We start from the raw sequence: 26012 nt of genomic DNA on the forward strand, positions 1-26012 counted from the left end.
TCCACCAGCACAAAGAAATCCAATTAGGTTAGGTCAAACTGAATTAAAATGCCCATCGTTTTATTAAATACGGCGCTCTTGGGTGGCTGAGTGCATGGCGGAGAGGCAGGAAAGGGGGGAGCAAATGCAAATCTGGGAGCCCACTTAAATACCCTGTGGGAGTGGTCCTGACCCCTCCTTGGCATGCTGGGATTTGGAGTCCAGAGCAAGGCAACCCCCCAGGCCAGGGGACTGGGATGGATGCCAGGAGCTGGGGCTGCTCTCTAGACTTAACAATAATGCCTGTTATAGTAATCTTCTGTTCAAAATCCTAACTAGGCAAGTTTACTTGAAACAAACCATCAAACATTTTAATTAAGGACTCTTCTATCAGTTAAAAGATAATGAACACCAAAGCCACAAGAGAACATTGCAGTAAACTAGATAGAGACCATTTATTCCCTGATGGTAGGGATAGTAACACGCAGAGGCTATAAAACAGTGTGCTACAAGCTGGGTGGCTTAAAACAACAGAAACTTCCCAGCTCACAGTTCTGAGCCTGGACATGGAAAAGGAACAAGTCGGCAGGTTGGTTGCTTTGTAGCTTTCTGAGGGGGACTTTGTTCCCTGCTCTTTCCTGGTGCTGGGGGAGGCTGGCAGACCCTGTGTCCTGTGTCCTGTAGATCTATAGTTCCAGTCCCTGTTTCTACCTGGATTCTGTGCATGTCCCTGTGCCTTTGCATGGTGTGAGTCATCTCTCTGTAACTGTAAACAAAATAAAACAGAAACAGAAAACAAACAAACAAAAAACAGTGTGCTAAAGTAGAAGGTGGGGCCTGTGAGTTTGCACAGTCAGCACAGCAGAGTTCTGTTCTTTCTTTTTTCTTTTTGTTATTTTGTTCCCCTCCCCAACTGAGGATGGAACCCAGGGCCTTGAGCTTGCTAGGCAAGTAAGTGCTCTAGTATCACCAGAGTTAAATCCCCAACCCCTGGTTTTTTTAAAGACAGGGTTTCCAGAAGGTTTATTATCCATATATTTAAAATACATGTACCAGAGTGTACATGTGGAAGTCAAAGGACAACTTGTGGAACTTGGTTCTCTCCTTCCAGCACATGGGTCCTGGGGACCAAACTCAGGTTCAGGGTGTCAGGTTGGTGGCAGGTGCCTCTGTTTACCAGTTGAGCCATTGCTGCCTGGGCACAAAATTCTTATACAGAAGGGGTTCAGAAGCATCTGCTTAATTGCAAACAGGAAGTTAAGGAGCTTTAATGTTTCCCTTTACCTAAAAAGCGCTATTTAAGATATAGCTCAAAGCTCAGATAAAAGCAGTTTCCTTTTTTTGGTTTTTTGAGACAGGGTTTCTCTGTAACTTTGGAGCTTGTCCTAGAACTAGTTCTATTTATTTACTTATTTATTATAATAAAGTGTTCCTTATTAAGAGGTAGATTCACAGATCACAGGGGAACAGGAACTGAATTCAGCAGCAGAGAATGCGGCTTGCTTTACCAGACCACACCCAGGTGGGCTGGTATCTATAAGGCTATTGGCTGAAGGAGTTCCCACGGCACACTTCTAAGCAGGATTTGACTCCAACTCACTGAACAAATATTAGCATGTTTTTTAATCAGAGGAAAAATGATATCACTGTTTCAAGCATCAGTAGTCTAAATGACATACTCTTAGCAGGGCGGTGGTGGCTCACACCTTTAATCCCAGCACTTGGGAGGCAGAGGCAGGCAGATCTCTGTGAGTTCGAGGCCAGCCTGGTCTACAAGAGCTAGTTCCAGGACAGGCACCAAAGCTACAGAGAAACCTGTCAAAAAAAAAAAAAAAAAAAAAACTCTTATAAGCAAAAAAAGCAAGAAACTAAAACAGATTTCTCTAAAGTGTCTACAATTTGAAATTTCTTTCTACACAGCTTTATTATTGAAATAGTAAGATTTTTTATTGTTTTTATTGAGCTATATATTTTTCTCCACTTCCCTCCTACCCTCTCCCATGCTTCCCATGCTCCCAATTTACTCAGGAGATCTTGTCTTTTTCTACTTCCCATGTAGGTTAGATCTATGAATGTCTCTCTTAAGGGCCTCTTTGTTGTCTAGGTTCTCTGGAATTATGAATTATAGGTTGTTTTTTCCTTTGTTTTATGTCTGAAAGTCACTTATGAGTGAGTACATATGATATTTGTCTTTCTGTGTCTGGGTTACCTCACTCAATATGATGTTTTATAGATCCATCCATGTGCTCACAAATTTCAAGAATACGTTGTTTTTTTCTGCTGTGTAGTAATCCATTGTGTAAATGTACCACATTTTCCTTATCCATTCTTTGGTCAAGGGGCATTGAGGTTGTTTCCAGATTCTGGCTATGACAAACAATGCTGCTATGAACATAATTGAGCACATGTCCTTGTGGCAGAATTGAGCATCCTTTGGGTATATACCCAAAAGTGGTATTGCTGGGTCTTGAGGAAGGTTGTTTCCTAATTTTCAGAGAAATCACCACACTGATAGCCAGAGGGGTTGTACATGTTTGCAATCCCACCAGCAATGGAGGCGTATTCCCTTTACCCCCACATCCTCTCCAGCATAAGTTGTCATCGGTGTTTTTGATCTTGGCCATTCATACAGAAGTAAGATGGAATCTCAGAGTTGTTTGATTTGCATCTCTCTGATGACTAAGGATGTTGAACATTTCCTTAAATGTCTTTCAGCCATTTTAGATTCCTCTGTTGAGAGTTCTCTGTTTAGGTCTGTACCCCATTTTTTTTAATTGGATTATTTGTTCCTTTAATGACCAATTTCTTGAGTTCTTTGTATATTTTGGATATCAGCCCTCTGTCTGATGTGGGGTTGGTGAAGAAATTTTCCCATTCCGTAGGCTGTGGTTTTGTCTTGACCGTGTCTTTTGCTTTACAGAAGCTTTTCAGTTTCAGGAGGTCCCATTTGTTAATTGTTTCTTGCAGCGTCTGTGCTGCTGGGATTATATTTAGGAAGTGGTCTCCCGTGCCATGCATGGAACTAGTTCATGTAGACCATGCTGGTCTTGAACTCACAGAGATCTGCCTACATCTGCCTCCTGAAGTGCTGTGATTAAAGGCGTTTGCCACCATTGTCCGGTTTAAAAGTAGTTTTCTAAAGTTACTTTTATTTGTACACCACATATTGAGAAAATGTTAGCTTCCATTGTGGTGATGTTTTTTTTGTGCTGTAACAGATAAAGCCGCCTGGAGATCAGAGTGTGGAGTGAGCCACACTAGTCAGCCCTAGAGGCCAGGCAGTGGTGGCGCACACCTTTAACCCCAGCACTAGGGAGACAGAGGCAGGTGAGTTCAAGACCATCCTGGGCTACGCGAAATTGAATCAGTCTAAAAGAAACAGCTCACACAAAGGTGATCCCAGTACTTGGGATCCCACACCTTTAATCCCAGCTCCTGGAGACAGGAGAGATAAGGCTGGGTGGAGAGAGGAATAAAAGGTGGAGACAGGAGCTCAGAGCATTCAGTCTGAGAATTCAAAGGGGAAGGATCGCCCTACTTTCCCCTCCTTGGTCTGAGGATTCAATAGAGGTAAGAACTAGTGACTGACTGCTCTGCTTCTCTGATCTTTCAGCTTTAACCCCTACATCTGACTCAAATTTTTTATTATTAAGTCAAATTAGAATTCATGCTACAATCCATAACAAAGAGTAGAGGAAGGGTGATGGAAATCACCTCCGGGGTTCTCACTGAAACAGACCAGTGTAAAGTTCTTATCCTACGCAGAATTAAAGGCGTGTGATCCAGGTGTGGTGTACCCCATAATCCCAATACTCCCTAGGCAGAGGCAGAAGGGCGGAGACCACCCTTCACTGTCCCACACTGAGCAACCAGCTCAGCATAATGACAGTTTGGGTTAGCATATGAAAAGACACATCAGACAGCTGTGCTTCACAGCATCAGCTGGGATCTCAGGAAATCCTCCATGCTAGGTATTAGTTAAAATGGGCTGCTATTAAAAATGCGGCTTATCAGGGCTTGAGAGATGGCTCAGATGGTGAAGGTTTGCAGTGTAAGCCTGACAAACCCGAATTTGTTCCCTGGAATTCATGCAAAGGTTGATGACCCCCATGCCCACACCACAGCACGCTTGCATGTGCACATACACACTGATAATTCATTTTTGAGATGGACTCTTACTGCATAGGTCTGGCTGGACTGGAATTCACAGGGATCTGCCTGCCTCTACCTCCTAAGTGCTGGAATTAAAAGTGTTTGCCACCCGACCTGCCAATAATAATAATTTAAAAATTTAGCTTGGAAGCTGGGCCTGGTGCCTCACACTTGTAATTGAAGGATTACAAAATACCCCAAAAGCTTCACGTGAGCTGAGATACTGCAGCAGAGGAGTTGACAAGATGATAAATTTTGCCCATGAGGTCAACATTACCAACAACCTCCTTTGGTATTTACAACCTTGAGACAATTTAAGCGGAACAGATGTGCAGATGGAAATTTCCACCCAGAAGTTCCCTTTTCTGTCCTAAGAAACCCCCAAATCCCTGTACCACGGAGCAGTCTCCACTCCTGAGGAGACTCAGCTGGCCTTTGTTGTTCTGAAGACAAGACAATCTCCTTCTATTGAGGTCGGTCTTTATTATTTTCAGGTCACTTGATCAATCCTTATCTAACAGTACCTGATCTAGCCAGCACTTGGGAGTCAGATGGATTCCTGTGAGTTAGAGGCCAGGGCTACACAATGAAACTTTTATCTTGTAAAAAATGGTCAGTCAACCAATCAAAGAATCACCCTGGCCTGGCAGGTTGTGCTAGAATCCCAGCACTCTGGAGGTGGAGGTAGGGAGACTTGCCAGGAGTTCAATTAATTTGGGCTACATGGCAGAGTCTGGCTTAAAAAAAAAATTTAAATCAGTTGGAGTTTTCAGTCCCTGAAGTGTTAAAACAGCATACACAATATCATAAAAGTTAATTCTCATAACTGCAATAAAAGACAATAGAAATAAGTATGAACAGCTATTATCTAGACAGTGTAAATCTACAGCAGGAAACATTAAATTTTCTACAGATAGCCTCAATTTTACTAGCTCTAATCACTAGTAAAAAAGAAAATTACTTTTCTGTAGGACAGTCCGGTCTTGATTCCCACTCCAGCAATGAATGGTAAAACAAAACAAAATAACAAAAGCCTTAAAATAAGTCATAATAAGGATAGCGTACAAAATAAGTACACACGTGTGTATGTGTATATATATTAAGAAACAGATTAATTATGATTTGACAAGATAGTGGGAAATTTTATTTTCCCTGAATTTTTGTTTTGTTTTTAGAGATAGGGTTTTTTGTGTAACAGCCACAGTTTTCCTGGAACTTGCTCTGTAGACAAGGCTGCCCTCCCACTCGCAGAGATCCGCCTGTCTCTGCCTGCCCGGCGCTGGGATTAAAGGGGTGCGCCATCACCGCCCCGGTATTTCCGGCAATTTTTTTTTTTTTTGTGACAGCACCGTTACACAGCACAATGGCTTTGAACTCTGATCCTCCTGCCTCAGCTTCCAAACTGCAGAAATTACAGGTGTGTGCGTTCGAGCACTGCACCGCTAGTTCCCTTAGGTTTTGTTTGTTTTTTTCTCCCGGGGCCAATCAGTTAGGCCAGCACGTTCTCACGTGCTAGCGAACAAATATAAACACTAGGGCAGCACGGTGGGCCCTGGGTCTGTGGCGGGACCAATCACCACCGACGTGTCTGGCTGTGCGGGACTCAGGGCTGGACAGGCCGCCTTAGAGGACGTCCAGAGCACGGTCACCGTTTCCGGCTCAGACCGCCACTCCGGAACGCCTAGAACGCCCAGGGGTCGGGTCTCGGAACACGGGCTTTGGCCAGGCTTCTGGCCGTCCCTAAGGGCTGCACGGTGCCCGGATGCTTCGGAACCCGGGGACACAGGCTGAGCCACGCCGACCACGCCCGGGTCGGAGACACGCTCCCACGGCCCTCAGCCCAGACCGCCTCCCGGCAGGCTCCGTTCCCCCGGGCGGAGAACGCGGACGGGCGTCTGTGCAGTCCGGGCTCGCTGATTGGTCCGCGACGCCGCGACCCGCCCAGGACTGGCGGCGCGCCGCAGCTGCGGGGCGGGGTCAGCGATTTCGCGCCAAAATCGCGTAGTTGGGCCCGCCCCCGCGGGCTACGTCGCGCCTCCCCTGTTTTTTCAAACCCCGGGCTGGGCGGGGATTGGTGGGCTGGGCCGTCACGTGGTTAACGGTCGCGGGAAGCCGCGGAACGCGAACTTGCGGCCGAACTTGCGGAGACCTTCGCCAGCTACCTGGACCGGTCAGTGGCCACTGGGCAGTCCGCGCCGCAGCCGCTGCCGTCGCGGCGTCGGGAGCTTGGAGCGCCTCGGAGCCGCTGCCCCGGGTACCGCCGCGGCCGCCTCCACGCCGCGCAGGCCTGCTGCAGCCTGAGCCCGGCGCGCCGGATCGCACGTGGCGGACCCGCCCCCTGTGCCAGCCGAGACCTGGACACCGCCGGCCTGTGCTCGCCCGTCCTCCGCTCTCCCGTGCTTCGCCGTGACTGCAGCCGGGAGATGAGCTTCCTGAGCAGACAGCAGCCGCCGCCCACCCGCCGCGCCGCGGCCGCCTGCAGCCTGCGGCAGAAGCTCATCTTCGCACCGGGCAGCGACTGTGAGGAGGAAGAGGAGGAGGAGGAGGAGGAGGAAGGCAGCGGCCACAGCACCGGGGAGGACTCGGCCTTCCAGGAACCCGATTCGCCGCTGCCCTCCGCGCGCAGCCCCGCCGAGGCCGAGGCCGAGCGCCGCCGCTCGCCCGGCGCCGAGCCCAGCAGCCCCGGGGAGCTGGAGGACGATCTGCTGCTGGGGGGCGGCGGCGGGGGCGCGGAGGCGGCGGGCGCCGGCGCCGAGGGCGACTCCTGGGAGGAGGAGGGGTTCGGCTCGTCGTCCCCCGTCAAGTCACCGGCCACCGCCTACTTTCTGGGCCCGTCGTTTTCGCCGGTGCACTGCGGCGGCCCGGGGGATGCGTCCCCGCGGGGCTGTGGGTCGCCGCGGGCCGTGGATGGCCGCTGCTCGCCGCTGCCCGGCTATCCCAGCACCCCGCCGCACAAGACGTTCCGCAAACTGCGACTGTTCGACACGCCGCACACGCCCAAGGTACGTGGGGACCCGGGACACCCGGTTGCAGGGCCTTTAAAAAAACAAAAAACAAAACAAAACAAAAAAAACCGCGGCGCTGCAGCCGAGCGCGCCGCTGTCGGGGTTCGGTTACATAACCGCCTCGCCGCACCCCTCTCGTTGTCCTGCGCCGCCACCAAAAAAAAAAAAAAAAAAAAAAAAAAGTTGGCAGCCCCTCTTTTTGGCTCTGCCCAGAGGTTGTCGGTTAAGATTATGTAACTGAACAATAGGCCTGGGTTGGAACTTCTTCATCTTACGGAGGGGCTGGTCCCCGCCGTCCAGGTGGCTGGGGATGTGGCCCCGGTGGCGCGGTGTGCTAGACTGCCGGTTTGGTGCGGGCCACCTGACACTACGAGCCATATGGTGCCATTTAAACCCGGTGGTCGGGCCTGTAATTTGGGGAGCCCGGGTAGAAGGAGTTAGGCTTATTAAAGGGGTTTTTCTCCTCCTGTACTTCTGGTTTCGTGTTGCCCTCTGGGAGTTCTCTGCGTTTACAGCCACAGTCATGAACACCCCAGGTAGCTTTTGATTGTCTTTCTCGGGACTTAGTAATAGCGAAGCTTTGTGTTTACCCTGGGGTTTGCTCTGAGGGTGTGTTGGCCTATGTGTTAAAATGAATGTGTGTGGTCAGCACCTGTCCGGAATAGCCTGTGTACGTATACACTGTCACTAGTAACACTCGAGAAGACACACAGACACACACACACACAGAAATTAAGACATTTCCCCAAATTAAGACAAGCACGCCACCTTAAGTTTAACACGGAAAGAAGTGTTAACACGGAAAGGGAGTCGCGCATTTACAGATTTCCACGCACCCTTAGTCATAACCCTCGAGACTACGTGTGTTTTGGAGCGTTGCTATTTTATTAGCCGACTTGCCTAAGGCATGGTTCTTCTAGTAGTGGGAGGAGTCCAGTGAGGCCGCCTTCCAAAGCCCTCTTGAGGTGGATGTGGGGACTTTTTGAGACCGATCGCTTTTATTTTTAGAATGTTGAAAGAGCTTGTTAATTTTTAGCCACTGATATGAAGTTAGTTTTATTCGCTGTAAAGGTTCCTTTTAAGGACTTGGTTCCGGTTTTTACTTTGCTATCTTTTACAGATAAATAGTGTGCAACCTGACCCCTAAGTCAGCCACTGTTTATTTTACTTGAAATGTACGGAAGGCTCGTATATTGCCCCTTCTTTGTTCTTTCTTTTCTTTCCCCAAGTCGGGCAGTTGAACCTGTCCTTCACTATGTGATACTTTCGGCTACACATCAGCCACCTAGAAAGGCCAGTTGAAGCTTGTGTCCTGAAGATTGTTTTTCCTTTCATAGAGTTTGCTTTCCAAAGCTCGAGTAATTGATTCCAGCTCTGTTAAACTCCGGGGTAGTTCTCTATTCATGAACACAGAAAAATCAGGAAAAAGAGAATTCGACACCCGGCAAACTCCTCAAGTGAATATTAATCCTTTTACTCCGGATCCTGTATTGCTCCATTCCTCAGGACAGTGTCGTGGGAGAAAGAGAGCATATTTTAATGAGTAAGTCTTTACAGTTTGAGTCTTCTGTACACCTAAGCGGGGGTTCCATGTACTATTCAGTTTGTACTGAGTGCGTGAGTGTCTGCTCTGAAAGGCTTCACTAATGAACATTAGCACCTAGCTCTCAGGAGAGGGATGGATGCAGGGAAGAAGTGGAGTAAGAAAGGAAAAGAATAGGAAACCTCGATTTCTGGAGAGATGGCTTAGCTGTTGAGAGCTCTTGCTGTTCTTGGGGTTCAGTTCTTAGCACCCAAGTGGTGGCTTACAAATGGCTGTAACTCTGCCTCCAGGGGGTCCATTGCCCCTTCTGACCTCTTTAGGCCCTGGGAGTGCATGCAATGCTCATACCTGCAAAAACTCTTTTACACAAAAGGCCTAGACCAGGCAATGGTGGTGCATGCCTTTAGTCCAAGCTTTCCTGTAGAGGCAGGTGGATCTCTTTTAGTTCAAGGCCAGTCTGATCCACAAAACTATTTCCAAGACATCCACGACACAGAGCAACCTTGCCTTGGAAAAAAAAAAAGACTAGAGTGTTAATTCATTAATTATTTTAATGTGCATTGGTGTTTTGCCTGTATGTATGTGTGAGGATGTTGGGTCCCCTGTAACTGGAGTTACAGACAAGTGGGTGCTGGAAATTGAATCTGGGTCCTCTGGAAGAACAGCCAGTGCTCTTAATGGATGAGCTATCTCCAACCCCAAGCCTAGATTTCTTGTCAGACATCTAATTTCAACTAATTTGAGAGAGTTGTTATTATTACACGTATTTATTTTTTGTGTGTGGAGGTTGACTTTAGGGACTTGGTTCTCCTTCCACTGTGTGGGTGCCCAGGCTTGAACTTGGGTGTCAAGCTAGAACCTTTACCCTCTGAGCCAGTGGTTCTCAACCTTACTAATGCTGCCATAAAATTATTTTCATTGCTTCGTCATAACTAATTTTGCTACTATTATGAATCTAATGTAAATATAAGTATCTAATGTGTATTTTACATTACCCTAAAGGGATCTCAAACCACAGGTTGAGAACTGCTGCTCTGAGCTATCTTGATGGCAGGGATTTGATTTCAGAAATGCTTTAATTTTGGTCTCTGTAGCAGTAGTCTAGTTAGTGAGCATATCTCAGTAGGGATTTTTTGTTTTTGTTTCTGTTTTTTGAGGCAGGGTTTCTCTGTGTAACAGCTCTAACTGTTCCTGGAACTAGCTCTTGTAGACCAGACTGGCCTTGAACTCACAGAGATCCACTTGCCTCTGCCTCCTGAGTGCTGGGATTAATGGCATGTATCACTACTGCCCGGCTGGGTGTTTTTTGTTTTTTTTTTTTTTTTTTTTTTTCATCAAATGAGCCGGATTTTAGGGTTACAAAATTAACTATATGCTTTTTTTTTTTTTGTTGTTTTTTCGAGACAGGGTTTCTCTGTAGCTTTAGAGCCTGTCCTGGAACTAGCTCTTGTAGACCAGGCTGGTCTCGAACTCACAGAGATTCGCCTGCCTCTGACTCCCGAGTGCTGGGATTAAAGGCGTGCGCCACTGCCGCCCGGCTATGCTTTCTTTTTTGTAGTGATATATCATTTGTGTTTTAACAAATAAAGCTTGTCTGAAGATCAGAGAGTAAAACTGCTGCACTGATCAGCCTTCCAGACCAGGCAGTGGTAGCACACTTTTAATCCCAGTAGCCACTGTAGTTTGCTGTAGAAACTGGGCATACCTTTAATCCCAGCATTAGAGAGGATAAATATAAGATGGGAGGACACAAGTTTCAGGCTCAGTCTCATTCTGAGCATTTCTGGAAGCAGGGTTGTCATTTTTAGACTAAGGTAGAGGTAAGAGCCAGTGGCTGACTGCTTTGCTTTTCTGGTCTTCAAGTTGAACCCCAATATCTGTCTCTGGGTTTTTATTAATCATGCTACATTTTTTTCTATCCATTAAAAAAATCTATTTCACTCTATAGTTATGTAAAGTTAATCTTAAATTGATGTATCTTCTGATAACATTTAATTCTTTTTTTCAGTTCCTCTGAAGACATGGAAGCCAGTGATTATGAATTTGAAGATGAAACAAGACCTGCTAAAGTAAATAGCTTTTTATAATTTAGTTAATATATGTCTGCATGTCATGTAAACAGTAGAACCTTGGGTAGAATAATTTTTTAATTTTATATCTTTGTATTATAAATGGATATCCTTCTATATTACAGAGAATTACAATTACTGAAAGCAATATGAAGTCGCGGTATGAAACTGAATTTCATGAGGTCGAGAAAATTGGTTCTGGAGAATTTGGTTCTGTGTTTAAATGTGTGAAGAGGCTAGATGGATGCATTTATGCCATTAAGCGATCAAAAAAACCATTGGCTGGCTCTGTTGATGAGTATGTATTAAATGTTTCTGTCTTTTGTATTTTGTCTCCTTTGTTATTGGTAAACAAAGTTCTAGGTAACCAAACACTTAATGCTTTTATTAAGACTAGATCTTACGTAGCTTAGGCTAGCCTTGGTGATCTCACTGTATGCTGATGATTTTAACTCCCCTTCTCCTGCCTCAATTTCCCTGATGGTTACAGTGTGTACTATTATGCCAGTTTGCATAATTCTTAGTTCTGTTAAATAAGACACTTTTTAGCATAATGATAATTTAAAAGGTCATATTTACTTTATGGTGCTTCAGGTGATTTGATTTAATCCTGAGCAGAAATGGTTTAACATTCTGTTAATATTTTTCTTCTAGGCAGAATGCTTTGAGAGAAGTATATGCTCATGCTGTGCTTGGGCAGCATTTCCATGTGGTTCGCTATTTCTCTGCATGGGCAGAAGATGACCATATGCTTATACAAAATGAATATTGTAATGGTAAGTTATGTCATGTTCATTCATAAACTTTTTTTATATTTATTTATTTATTATGTACACAATATTCTGTCTGTGTGCATGTCTGCAGGCCAGAAGAGGGCACCAGACCTCTTTACAGATGGTTGTGAGCTACCATGTGGTTGCCGGGAATTGAACTCAGGACCTTTGGAAGAGCAGGCAATGCTCTTAACCACTGAGCCATCTCTCCGGCCCCCTTTCATAAACTTTTGAGTTTAAAAAATAAACACTGCCAGGCAATAGTGGCACACACCTTTTATCAATCTCAGCACTCCAGGGAGGCAGAGACAGGCAGATCTCTGAATTCGAAGCCAGCCTGGCCTACGGAGCGAGTTCCAGGACAGGGTCCACAGCTAAAGAGAAAACCTGTCTTGAAAACCAAAAAGAAAGAAAGAAGCACCATGGGAAGATTTATTACGATCTTTCTGGTTGCCTTTCTCTTGTGTCTGTGTGAAATTTTTAAGATAGGGTCTTACTATGTAACCCTAGCTGGCTTGGAACTCAGATTCACATGCTTCTGCATACCCTATGTGGAGATTAAAGACATGCACTACCTTACCTGACTCCCTTTCTCATCTTTCATCCATGAATGATATAACATAAATTTCAAGTTGGAAGTCTTAGCCCCTCTGTGACATCTTTAACATACTTCAGTGGGAGAACTTGTTCTATTTATATGCTTGTCACTCAGTGCTGAGCTTCATGAGAAGACAGCATACTGGTATGCCTTGCCATGTTGTACATTTTGTTATTTCTGAGCACACAGCACACAGGAAAGATTATCTTAGTCTATTCCCTTCGGCTGTACAAGAATAATACAGTGAGATGAGGCGATTATAATAAATTTGTTTCTCTGTTTTGGAGGAAGGGAAGTCTAAGAACATGACAGCATCCGAGGTGGTCCTTCATGCTGCATCTTTGCATGTAGAATGTAGGGTTTCACTGTATATTCTTGGATGAAGCTCTATATATGCAGACTAATCTGGCCTTCCTGGGTGCTGGGATTAAATGCATGTGCTACCACCCCTGGCCCTTTTTATTTTTCAATGGCAAATTTCATGACAGTCCTTTCCTTTGTGGTGCTGGGGATTGACTGAGAGCTCCTCGACTGCTCTCAGTGCCCTGCCTCTGAGCTGTGTAGGCAGTTCTTTGTGTGCGTTGTGCTGTGACTGCTATCACTAAGCAGCTACCTAGGACTCTAGCCAAGGCAGACCTTGATCTTAAGATATTCCAGGAGGCTAGTACCACGAGGCCAGACTCAATTTCACATTAATCCCTTCTGGAAGGTACAGCTCTCTGACCTATTTACTGTTTACTAGGGCCCAGATTTCAATACTTTAACACGTTCAAATAATAAAGTTGTTTTCAATGAATTTTCACTGCATTTAGCTTTTGCATTTTGTGAGCTTCTAACAGTGATGTTGGTTTCTCATAAAAGGACAATGATTCCATTCATCTAAATTTAGCCATTTCTTGAAGCCATTCTGAAATCCTGCTTTATCCACCGTCTGTCCAGTCTAGTTTACAGCTAGAATTCATTAATACAACTGTATTAAGTAAGTTATGTTTTGTTTTTGTTTTTGTTTTGAGGCAGGGTTTCTCTGTGTAGCCCAAGATGTCCTTGAACTCACAGAGGACAGTGGGTTGTTTCCATTTTTAAGTTGTTTCCATAAAGATTAAAGAATGTATTGTTAGGGAGCCCCTCCCCCCAGGGGCTCAGTGGGTAGGAGTGCTTGCTGTGCAATTACGAGCACTGGAGTACAAAGTCCAGTGTCTATGTAAAAGTTAGAACTGCTGGGGGCTGGAGAGATGGCTCAGTGGTTAAGAGTACTGACTGCTCTTCCGGGACCTGGGTTCAATTCCCAGCACCCACATGGCAGCACACAACTGTCTGAGGATCCAGTTGCAGGGGATCTGACACCTTCACACCAATGCACATTAAATAAACCATAAAAAATTTAAAAAAAAGTTAGAACTGCTGGATTTGCCTCGGACCCCCCCAGCTCTCAGGGAGGCAAAAACAGAAGCATCACTGGGACTTACTGGTTTGTAGTGTAGCTGAGACAGTGAATCAGGGAGAGACTTGCTCAGATGTGTGGGAAGACACCAAAACCCTTTTCTACCTTCCAGATGTACATACATAAGAGCATTGACTTATACTTACATACATACACACATATATATGTATATATGTGTGTGGTGTGTGTGTATATATAAATCTTTGTTTAAAAGACAAATGTAGCTGGGTGTGGTAGTGCACACTTTTAATCCTGGCATTCAGGAGGCAGGAAGATCTGAGTTCAAGGCTAGCTTAGTCTATAAAGCAAGTACCAGGACAGCTAAGGCTGTTGCACACATAAATCTTGTCTCAAAAAAACCAAAAAGAAAAAAGGAGATGTAGCTGAGTGTGGTGGTGGTATTCTAGTACTTGAGAGTCAGAGGCAGATGGATCTTTGAGTTTGTGGCCAACCAGGAGGGCTACATAGAGACCCGTCTTTAAAAAAAAACAAACCAAAAAACAGAGAAATAGAAGTTTTAGGAATACTTGATGGTAAGGTTTATTCTTGTTCATCTTCATAAATAACTAGCAGTCTAGTAGTTTATGAATCACTAAGTGATATAGGTAGTAAAGACCTTTCCTGATTTAATCAGTTTCTTAGTTTATTTAGAGATAGGTTCTCGCTATCTATCTGCCTATGTAACCTGCTGTGTAGACCAGGCTGGTCTCAAACTCATAGATATCCATCTGCCTGCCCCTACCTCCAGAATGCTAAGATTAAAGGTGTGCGCCACCATCCCCTGCTCTTGTTCCACTCCAGAGGTTTCCCCTCAGAAGGAGAAAGAAACTGCTGGTTTACTCTGAGAAAGTGAACTGAATTGGTTGTTGAAGTTAATAAGCTAAAAGAAAGTTTAAATCTTTTTTTCCCCTCGGCGCTGAGGATTTAACCTAGGACCTATCCATGTTCATTAGGCATTGAATCCTGCCCTTTTTACATTTTGAGACTGTCTTACTAAGTTGCCAAGGCTGCCCTTAAAACTCATTTTGTAGGGCTGGAGAGATGGCTCAGAGGTTAAGAGCACTGGCTAATCTTCTGGAGGTTCTGAGTTCAATTTCCAGCAACCACATGGTGGCTTACAACCATCTGTAATGAGATCTGGTGCCCTCTTCTGGCCTGTAAGCATACAAGGAGGCTGATCACTGTGTATACAACAAATAAATAAATTAAAAAAAAAAAAACAAACTCATTTTGTAGCCACAGCTGGCCTCAAACTCATGATTCTCCTGCCTCAGATTCCCAAATAGCTGGTATTATGTAACTACATCACCAGGCCTGGTGTTCTATTTTCTATATTTGTTAGTATATTTTATACTAAAACAATAAATAAAAGTTGATATCCCAAGCAAGTTGTCGAGGGGGACTCTATAAAATGTAATTTTCTTGGTGGAGAATTGCAGTTGTTCCATATAGAGAGAAGGGAAAAAAGGGTTTTTTGTAAATAAGGGGAAAATGAAAAAAATGTTAATTTTTGCTGTCTTTGTTAGGTGGGAGTTTAGCTGATGCTATAAGTGAGAACTACAGAATCATGAGATACTTTACTGAAGGAGAGCTGAAGGATCTGCTTTTACAAGTTGGCCGGGGCTTGAGATACATACACTCAATGTCTTTGGTTCACATGGATATAAAACCTAGTAAGTATTCCAGATATTTGGCTGTGCTGTTTGGAACCTGGGTATTGGAAATAAATTACTTCATTGTAGCAATATGAAAACATCTTTCTGCTTTTCATTGATTACTTACTAGTATTGATTTATGATGGGAAGACTAGACCACCCTCACCTCCAGCCCCCAACAGGCCCAAATATTTCATAGTTAAATCATTTAAACTGTGCGTCTGATTATCATTTTCCCTTTTCAGGTTTTACTCTTCTACTTTTTTTTCCTTTTTAATATATAATTTATTTTTATTTGCTGTTCATTGGTGTTTTGCCTGCGTGTATGCCTGTGAGGGTCTCAGAAGCCCTGAACTGGATTTACAGACAGATGTAAGCTGCCATGTGGATGCTAGGAATTGGACCTGGTTCTCTGGAAGAACTAACTGCCAGTGCTCTTAACCACTGATCATTTCTCCAGCCCCTCTACTTCAAAATGATAGGCTTAACCCTACAGATAAACTTGTCTGTTTAACCAATTGCTTTCTTGCATTTTTAGTTTCTCTTTCTTATAGTTCCTATAAATTGGAAGTTAGAAAGGCTGATGAATTCAAACTAATTATTGCAGGCAAGGTGCTTTTCTTAAACAGCAACAACAAGAACAAACTAGTTAGCTGGTATGTTACACACACCTTTAATCCCAGCACTCAAGAAGCAGAGGCAGGTGGATCTCTCTGAGTTTGAAGCCAGCCTGGTCTACATAAGTTGCAGGACTGTCAGGGCTGTTACACAAACCCTGTCTGGGCAGAGTGGGCAACTAATTTTTAATTTAGTTTAAATTTAAATTAGTCTTGGAGGCTAGACAAGCATGTTGGATACCCTGGAACTGAGGCATTTGTGAGCCACTATATAGGTGCTAGCACCGAATCCCAGTTATCTACAATATAGCAGTAAAAACTCTTGGTTTTTCAAACAAGGTTTCTCTCTGTAATTGCCCTAGCTGTCCTGGAACTATCTCTGTAGACCAGGCTGGCCTCGAACTCAATGAAATCTGTCTACCTCTGCTTCGCGAGTCCAGAATTAAAGGCAAGCACAACCACTGCCTGGCACAGTAAGGACACTTAACCATTGATCCATCTCTATATCCTGACAAGTTTATTTAAATTGGATTTTACAGATTAAAAAATTTGTTTTTATTAAACATGTTGGTTTGATAAAATTTAAGTAGCTTTATACAACTTGTGAGTTACAGTTAAATTATTTTCACCTGACCAAAGTTATTTTTTAAAGGAGTTAAAAAACAAGTATAGTGTACACACCTTTTGTACCAGCACTTTAGAGGCAGAGGCAGGAGAATCTCTGGTATTTGGAAGCCAAGCTTGGTATATATAGTCCAGGCTAGCCACGACTGAATAAGTAAACCCCTATCTCAAAAAAAAAAAAAAAAAAGAAAGAAATAAAAAAGAAAAGAAAAAGAAAAAAAGGAAGGAAGGGGAAAATGTTTGGATATAGGTATGAGAGCAGACTATAAGGTTAGGCAGTACTGCTGTATCTTATATTAAGCAGCAAACACAATGAATCTTTGTATAACAAGGTTCAAAGGCTAGAAATACTAAGGGACATAAAGGATTTTTGTTGGGGTGGTTTGTGGTACTGAGATTGAAAAAATTAAAATTTACAAATATCACCATGAATATATTGTCCTATAAAGTGAAACTTCACAGATGAGTAATTATGATATACTAGAATCAGTGTAATATTGATAAGTCTATTAAAATGAAATACTCTGGTCTGGGGAAATGGTTCGGTGGTGAGAAGTGCTGGCTGTGCGACCGTGAGGACAAACTGCAGACCTCTAACCCTGTGTCAGCCGGGTGCAGGGTGTGCGTCTGCGACCCACACGAGGGGGGGGGGGAGGGATGAGCACAGATGGGGGCCAGCCAGTACAGCCAAAACTAGAGGTTCAGGTTCATAAAGTAAGATGAAAAGGATGGAAGAAGACTTGACATTATTCTCTAGCCTACATACCCATATGTCATACACCCACATACTGAGAAACAAATATGCCACTCAGACTTAAGTCAGTTATGAGGTGATTTTTAAGAAAAAGAAGTATTGTTTGTAGTAGGAAATAGGCCATAAACAGTAGTATTGGGGTGTAGGTACTGCATGGTAGCTAAATGACCTGTTCTTCTTTTCCAGCCTGATAGCATCAGATTAAAATTAAGTTGTGGCAGGAGAGAGATCCTTTGGTAGTTTAAAAGCTCTTGTTCTTGGAAAGAACCCAGCACCCACCTGGTGGTTCACAACCGTCTATAACTCCATTTGCACAGGAAGCAATGCCTTGTTCTGACCTCCATGGTCAATGACCATACACATGGTATATATACATATATGCTGGCAAAAACAATCATGCATAAAATAAAATGAGTAAATCTAAAATATAACATTAGTGGGTCTTTTTTTCAGCATTGAATTACTGTTTTTATATTATTTCTAAGTTAATAGAATACTGAAGATTAATATATAAGCAAAAAGGGTCTTGGCAGTGACTCCCAAATGTTTAGAGGTCATTGCTAAATTAAAAAATTGTATTCCCTACTCAGGAATGTGAGGCTGGCAGATCTCTGAGTTCATAGCCAGCCCCATCTACAGAGTGAGTTCTAGGATAGGCTTCAAAGTTACACAGGAAACCCTGTCTCTATAAACCAAAACCTACATATATATAATATATATAACATATGCATATTACATATGCATATGTTATATATTATATATAATACATATATACATAATATATGCATAATATATGTGCACATATACATTTATATATACACATATATGTATGTATATAATATATACATATATATTATATATATGTAGATGAGGCATAGAGCCTCATCTTTATCCCTTGAGGTTGTTATTCTCACTAAGATTGGGTTGGAAAAAAATATACATTTTTAACATTGTCTGGATGATTTTTTTGTGTTTTTTTTTTTTTTCTCCTTGCACCATGCGGTTTCTGAGGATTGAACTCAGGTTGTCAGGCTTGGTAGCAAGTGACTTTACCCACTGAGCCATCTCACCAACTTTATGGATTTTTATTTTATTTTTTTAAATCTTGTGTTTGTGGTGTGTAGGATTTCCTCTGTGTAACAGCCCTGTCTGACCTGGGACTTGATTTGTAGACTAGGCTTGGCCTTGAACTCACTGAGATCCACTGCCTCTGCCTCCTGAGTTCTGGGATTAAAGATGTGTACCACCATGCCTGGCTTTATTGGTAGTTTTTATATTTGGCCTTGTTTGTTAATATTGTTATTCAACAGGTAATATTTTCATATCTCGAACCTCAATCCCGAATGCTGTCTCTGAGGAAGGAGATGAAGATGACTGGATATCCAACAAAGTTATGTTTAAAATAGGTAAAACTTTTGTTAACTGTTGTGATAACTGTTATGTTAAAGTTAAAAGGGGTTGGTGGGGGGTTGGTTATGTGTGTAAGTGTAGTATGGACATGGTGGGCATGCATGTGCAACAGAGCACGTATGATGTTAGAGGACAGGCTTAGGTGTTAGTCCGCATGTTCCATCTTGTTTTATGTTGGGGACTTTTGTTTGTTGTACCCTGTTTTGGATTCCGGACTAACTGGCCCGTGAGTTCCTGGGATTTTCTTGTCTCCGCTTCCCATCTCAAGGTAGTTCTGGGTTTGCAGACATGTGCTCCTGTGTTGGCTTTTACCTGGGTTCTGGGAATCTGAACTCTGCTCCTTACTCTTGATAAATACCTTCTCCACTGAGCCATCTCCATAATCCTCTTTTTGAGTGTTTGCCTTAATATAAATGCATCATGTATATGCTTAGTGCCCAAGGAGGCCAGAAGAAGCATTCCCAGAAACTCAGTAACAAGTAGTTTTGAGCTACTATGTGCATGCTGGGAACTGAATGTTGGTCCTTGACAAGAGCAAGAAGTGCTCTTATCTGGTGAGCTATCATCTCTCCAGTCCATATTTATATACTTTGAGACAGCATTACATGCATCTCAGTATGCTTTGAACTTGCTGTGTAGCCTGGATAGACTCTACCCTGAGTCCTAGGATTACAGGCATGTGTTACCATGCCTGGTTTATGTGGTTATAGATACTAAGTCAGGGCCTTGTGCATGCTGGGTGAGCTATTGTACTTTTCTAATTCGTCTAGGTGATCTTGGGCATGTGACAAGAATCTCTAGTCCACAAGTTGAAGAAGGTGATAGTCGTTTTCTAGCAAATGAAGTTTTACAAGAGGTAATTATTTTTCCTTGGTTTACAGTACTTGATTTGTCCCACTTAAGCAGTTGTCAGAAGAATGATTATGTTGTATTTACTGAGGAAATGAAAGGTAGATTATGACATTGTGTCACATGACATCTAATTGTTTAGTCTCCTTGCTCTTCTCTCCATACACATTGTCTTCATATGCATCTCCAGCGGGCAGGATACTTGCTTCGGAGCATGTCATTGGGCACCTGATAAAGCAGCATCTATTTTTAGATATGTACTTAACCGCTACCCCAGTTTATTTATTTATTTTTTTTTAAATTTTTTTTTTCCAAGACAGGGTTTCCCTGTAGTTTCTAGAGCCTGTCCTGGATCTAGCTCTTGTAGACCAGGCTGGCCTCGAACTCAGAGATCCGCCTGCCTCTGCCTCCCGAGTGCTGGGATTAAAGGTGTGCGCCACCACCGCCCGGCTACCCCAGTTTATTATTTGTAATTTAAAAAAAAAAAAGTCAACATCCTCCTAAATTTAGCAGCTTATTTTCTGAATAGATGCTTAAATGTGGCATTGAAAGGTTTTTAATGTGATTTTACCTAGACTATCATTGTGTACAATATTTTATTTTGACCACTAATTTTTTTTTTCTTTTAAATTTTACAGAACTATAGCCATCTACCGAAAGCAGATATTTTTGCTCTTGCTCTCACGGTTGTATGTGCAGCTGGTGCTGAACCCCTACCCCGAAATGGAGACCAGTGGCATGAAATCAGGCAGGGTCGATTACCCAGGATTCCACAAGTGCTTTCCCAGGAGTTGACAGAGTTGCTAAAAGTGAGTGTTGTAGCCAGACGTTTCCTGTCCCTACCACCAGGGACTCAGAGGCTTAATATTTCTCAAATTCTCTACCAGTAGCTCAGGCTTGTTACTAGCTAACTCTTCCATTTAAATTAACCCATTTCTATTAATCTGTGTATTGCCATGTGACTCATGACTTTACCTGTCCTCTAACGTGTCTTGCTTCCTGGACTGCCACTAGCATCTCTCTTGACTCCACCCTCCTTTCCATCTTTCTCAGTTTAGCTTTCCCGCCTAACTTCCTGCCCAGCTACCAGTCTGTTAGCTTTTTACTAACCAATGAGAGTAATACATGTTCATAGTATAGAAAAGGATTGTTCTACGTAGTAGTCTTTCTTGTTTGGTTGGGTTTTTTAGAGACAGGGTGTCTGTATCTCGTCCTGGAACCTTGAACTATATGGACCAGGCTAGCCTCAACTAAGGTCTGTCTGCCTCTGCTTGCTGAGTGCTAGGACCTAAGGGCATGCACCTGGCCATAAGTAGTAGATTTATTTTTTTGTTTTGTTTTCCAAGACAGAGTTTCTCATTTCTCTGTGTTGCCATGGCTGTGCTGCAACTCTGTAGACTAGGCTGGCCTTGAACTCAGAGATACACCTGCCTCTGCCTCCCAGTGCTAGGATTAAAGGCATGTGCCTCCATGCTTAGCCGTAAGTAGTAATTTTTAACCACAATTTTTGCTTTTGTTTCTCAGGTTATGATTCATCCTGATCCAGAGAAAAGGCCTTCAGCGATGGTGCTGGTGAAGCATTCAGCATTGCTGTCTGCATCTAGAAAGAGCGCAGAGCAATTACGAATAGAATTGAATGCTGAGAAATTCAAAAATTCTCTTTTGCAGAAGTAAGCAGATTTTTTGTTATTTTTTTTTTAATTTTTTAAATTTTATTTTCATTGATTCTCAAATTCTGAGAGATCCTTTATGGTTTTTGTCAAACTTTGCAATTATGTACTTTAAGTGGGGTTTGGGCAGTGGCTCAGTTGGTAAAGTTTTCCCACATAAACATGAGAACCTGAGATTGTAAAAAGTTGGTTACCAACCCATTTGTAAAAAGCTGGGCACAGAGGCTTGTGTCTGTAATCTCAGCACTGAAGAGGCAGAAACAGGTTTGTCCTTACCAGCCCAGCTGAACCATCAAACTCTAGATTCAGTGAAAGAGGGCTAGAGAGATAGATGACTCAGCAATTAAGAGTACTGACTGCCCTTCCAGAGGACTAAGGTTCAATTCCCAGCACCACATTGGAGACTCACAGGTGTTTGTGATTTCAGTCCCAGGGGACCCATTGCCCTCTCCTGGTCTCCTTGGCACACACATGAGTCATGGACATACATGCATATGAAACAATCACCCATACACTATAATTTTTTAAAAAAGCTTTATGTTGCAAACATTAAAGATTTTGGATGTCAATTGAGGAAAACATCTGATGTTGACCTCTGGCCTCTGTATGCGCTTGCACAAGTGTGTACCTGTATAACTAGACACATGATAAATATTAAGGCTAAGTCAGATGTGGTGACATACACATAGACATGTGATCCCAGCTGTGTGGAGACAGAGGCAGCAGGATCTCAAGTTCAAATTTTTCAACAGTGTTGAGCCTCAGCCTGGGCAAGTTGGTGAGAACCTGTCTCAAAAAGTAAAGGATCAGTGAGTGGTGGTGCACACTTTAATCCCAGCACTTAGGAGGCATCGGCAGAGGCTGGAAGAGCTCTGTGAGTTAGCGGCCAGCCTGATCTACAGAGGGATTTGACAGTCAGCAAGGATTGCAAAATGAGACCCTGTCTGAAAAGGTGGGGACTTAGCCAGCCAGTGGAGCATGACTTTAATCCCAGCACTTGGGAGGCAGAGGCAGGCGAATCTTTGAGTTCGAGGCCAGCCTGATCTACAAAGTGAGTTCCAGAACAGCCAGAGTTGTCACATAGAGAAACCCTGTCTCAACACCCCCCCTCAAAAGGTGGGTACTTAGTGTTAAGAGTACTTAGCCCAGTGAGCACAAGGTCCTGGATTCATCCCCAGCACAGAGGCCTGGGGAGAATGCTATGGGATGTAAAGAAAGAGTAAAGAGAAGGCTCAGTGGTAGAGCTTTTGTTTCCTAAGTTTTGTGATATTCTGTGTTCAGTTTTCATGCTTTTGTGTAAGTGGTCATTTTCTCAAAGCTCTAAATCATGGTACAAGCTGAATCAACCTGTAAGATATTTCTCCCAGACTCTTACCAACATTAAATGTTTCCCTACAGCATTTTCTTCAGCCTGTTGATGAAACTGAAATTAATGTCAATTATGTTGCTACATTTTTTTTTTTAAATTGAGTTGAGGCCAGCCTGGTCTACACAGTTCCAGGACAGCCAGGGCTACACAGAGAATCCCTGTCTTGATGAAGAGTAAGGTCTGGCCTCCACTTGGAGATCTACCTGCTTCTGCGTCTCTCTGCCTCTGCAATTAAATGCATGCATGCATCACTATAAAAGACTTAATTTTTGAAATAGGGTTTCTCATGAACCTGGAGCATGGCAGCTCATATAGACTTCTAGGCTGTCTAAAAGGATTCTCCTGTCAGCCTCACAGCTCTGAGATTACAGGCATGTGCAATCACACCTATACTGCTTCTCACCCCCATAGCTGAGGCTCTACCACCGAGCTAAATCTTCAGTCTTACCCTGCTTTCTGTGTGGGTGCTGAGGGTCCTCATGCTTATTTTTAAATTACATTTCATTATTTTGTGTATGTGCAAACATATGACATGTATTGATCTTTCTACCATGTTGATTCTGGTGATCAAAACTCCAAGAGTGTCATATACGTGACATACATGTCATACACATGTCATGTATTGATCTTTCTACCATGTGGATTCTGGTGATTAAAACTCAGGGTGTCAGACTTGGTGGCAGGTGTCCTCACCAATGAGCCTTATCATCAGCCCAGATGTGTCATACCATATAATGACATCTCCTGCACATCAGGGCTAGGGATTGAACACAAGCCTTTTCCTATGTTAGGCAAATTCTGTAGCATTAAGCTATACCCCTTGTCCTCTTTATTTTTTGAGGTAGTAATTCATCATATAGTCCTATAGTCCAGGCTAGTCTCAAACTCAGTATATAGCCAAGGCTAGCCTTGAACTCCTCATCCTCTTCCCTCTATACTCCCAACCTCACCCCTTAGTGCTGGGATTGTAGGCATGTGCCACCATGCTCAGCTTGTTTCTTTTTTGAAATGGAACTCATGCATCCCAAAATTACCTCAAAGTTACTATAGAAGAGGTTGACCTTGAACACTTTCTAATTCAACTTGCTATCATTTTGACTTTTAACTTGAAGGGGTTTTATGTTAAATAAGAATTTTATAGATTTTAAAATTAAATTTTGTCCTTTGATATAAATTGAAGTGCAATTTGAAAATTTAAGACCCCAAATTCTTGCTAATGTCTTTATAGTTTAATCCTAAAAGCACAAGTCATAAATTTGAGTATATAAGCTAAAGCTCTGTTATATTTTTGTTTCTCAATTGCATCTCAGAATAATTGATAGTATTTGAATGTTTCTCAATGACAGTTGTCCTAGTTAGCATTATTATTACTATGATGAAGCACAATGACCAAAACAACTTGGGAAGGAAAGGGTTTGTTTGACTTACATATCTCTGTTCATTGAGGGAAGCCAAACAGGAACTCAAAATGGCAGGAGTATTGTTTTTTGGTTTGTTTCTCATGGCTTACTAAGTCAGCTTTTTTTGTTTGTTTTATTTTTTCCAAGTCAGGGTTTCTCTGTCTAACAGTCCTGGCTGTCCTGGAAATTGTTTTTTAGACCAGGCTGGCTTTGAACTCACACATAGACACTTGCTTCTGCCTCTGAAGTGCTAGGATTAAGGGTGTGTGCTGCCACCCCACTAGCCCAAGGAAGCATCACTTACAACAGGCTGGGTCCTCCCACACCAATCACTAATTAAGAAGCAGGCTTGCCTACAGCCTGATTTTGTAGAAGCATTTTCTCACTTGAGGCTCCCTTCTGTCTGACCCTAGCTTATGTCAGGTTGTCATAAAACTAGCCAGCACAACAATTCAGTTTGTATTTGGCCTCTTAGACTCTTTCTATAAGATTAATACAATAGGTAAATTAAATGTCTTGCTTCCTTTTTTATTTTTGTAGAGAACTCAAGAAAGCCCAGATGGCTGCCAAAGTTGCAGCTGAGGAACGAGCACTCTTCACGGATCGGATGACCACTAGGTCCACCACCCAGAGTAATAGAGCTTCTCGACTTATTGGAAAGAAAATGAACCGCTCTGTCAGCCTTACTATATACTGAACTGCTCACATTCTCCACTGCCCCCTCCAAAAAAAAAACTGTGACAAGAGGAAGCTAGGTTAAATCACTGCTAGAATCCGCTTTGCAATTTACTTTGTCCATTGGTATCAGTAATTTTCCTGAAATGCCTTTTAGGACTTACGTGAATTACAGTTGAGAGCTATATTCTGACTTGGCTATGTCAGGCTTTTGTCTCATCTTCCCGTCTGTTTCATGTAGGATTTCAGTCACTGTTGGATGTTCCACCAGCCTTTGCAGGGTTAACCACTGTGGTGTGGGCTGCGTGTCAGTCACTACTGCAGCGTGAGGAAAGGATCTTTCCTTGCTGGGACCCTTAGGAAGGACTCAAGGCCCTTACTACGAACATCCTCTCCCTTCAAAAAGGGAGCTGCTCAGAGACTCAGTACTACTACTCAGCCTCCGATGTACCTGTGTCAGTCTTACGTTTCTTTTTTCTATTGTGAATTATACTTGTATATCCAACTGGGAGCACTTTAGGCATCGTGTGTACATGGGATGGTCATTCTGTGGAAGCCTTGCCTTGTGAATTTGCTGCTATTTTAGTTTCCTCTTGTTGTAAGACTAGCATTAAACAATCATTGTTGTTAATAGGCTCTCTTTCAAAACAATTATGTGAAATGTGGAGCTGCTCTTCCTGGAGAGCAGCTTGCCTTTTGTTCTTTGGACTTTCAAGCTAGTGCATTGAAAAAATGCACCTATCCCTCTATGTTTGAACGCTGTATTAATGTAGTATAATTGTTACTGGTTTTGTAATTTTTTTCTTATAATGTCCTTCTCTTTAAAACATGTTTCCTTCTGTCAAGTCTTGTACTTGGTTGTATAGGTAGCCTATTTTTAAATGTTTCGCCCAGCTTCTCTTCAATGTTTATGTATATAAACTGATCTTGGTAATACTGTACATAGCTGTTTGAAATGCCAGAATGACTTCTGATTATTCCGAGTTTTACACAAAATACGTTTTACATGTGGTTAGCCATTTGACTAACAAGGTTTGGCTAATATTAGATGTTGCCCTCCAAAAGGAAAAAAAAATGTCTCATTTGTTTTCCTATTAACTTTGGTCTGAAAAACATTTGCACTTGTCTGTTTGACTTGTGTTTTATTAACATTGACTGGTGTATTAAAAGTCACTCTGTGCTTACCTTACTTGTCTAAATCTTCTGGTGCCTGTTTTCTATTTTATATCCCCTCACTGCTGCATTGCAAAATATAGGATATAATGTATAAAGTGCTAAGAACAGAGTATGCTTTGCTCCTAGTTGCTGGCTCTTGGAAGTAGATTCTCACCTTGTAACCCACGGTGGCCTGAAACTTAACTCTCTCTCACCTCCATCCCAGTGCTGAACTTTAAACTCGTAATTCTTAATTTGATAGGATGTGGAGCTT

At 42.9% G+C, this 26012-nt stretch overlaps 1 protein-coding gene across 1 annotated transcript; it reads left to right on the forward strand.

The window, feature by feature from the left end:
- The first annotated feature begins 6294 nt into the window (after positions 1–6294).
- Positions 6295–25772, forward strand: Wee1 (WEE1 G2 checkpoint kinase). Its single transcript, XM_038314859.2, has 11 exons — positions 6295–7133; positions 8474–8679; positions 10688–10748; positions 10874–11046; positions 11403–11524; positions 15087–15233; positions 18521–18616; positions 19391–19476; positions 20108–20278; positions 20994–21139; positions 24449–25772. The coding sequence occupies exons 1-11, from the start codon at positions 6555–6557 to the stop codon at positions 24603–24605; spliced, it is 1944 nt and encodes a 647-aa protein (XP_038170787.1). The 5' UTR covers positions 6295–6554; the 3' UTR covers positions 24606–25772.
- Positions 25773–26012: the final 240 nt, after the last annotated feature.

Source organism: Arvicola amphibius, chromosome 1 (assembly GCF_903992535.2).
Source record: "Arvicola amphibius chromosome 1, mArvAmp1.2, whole genome shotgun sequence".
In the NCBI taxonomy this organism is placed as follows: Eukaryota; Metazoa; Chordata; class Mammalia; order Rodentia; family Cricetidae; genus Arvicola; species Arvicola amphibius.

Coding starts and splice junctions, on each gene's coding strand:
- Wee1 (XM_038314859.2), top strand. CDS start 6,555: ATGAGCTTCCTGAGCAGACAGCAGCCGCCGCCCACCCGCCGCGCCGCG. Junction 11,525..15,086: donor ACAAAATGAATATTGTAATG/GTAAGTTATGTC, acceptor TGTCTTTGTTAG/GTGGGAGTTTAGCTGATGCT. Junction 20,279..20,993: donor AGTTGACAGAGTTGCTAAAA/GTGAGTGTTGTA, acceptor TTTGTTTCTCAG/GTTATGATTCATCCTGATCC.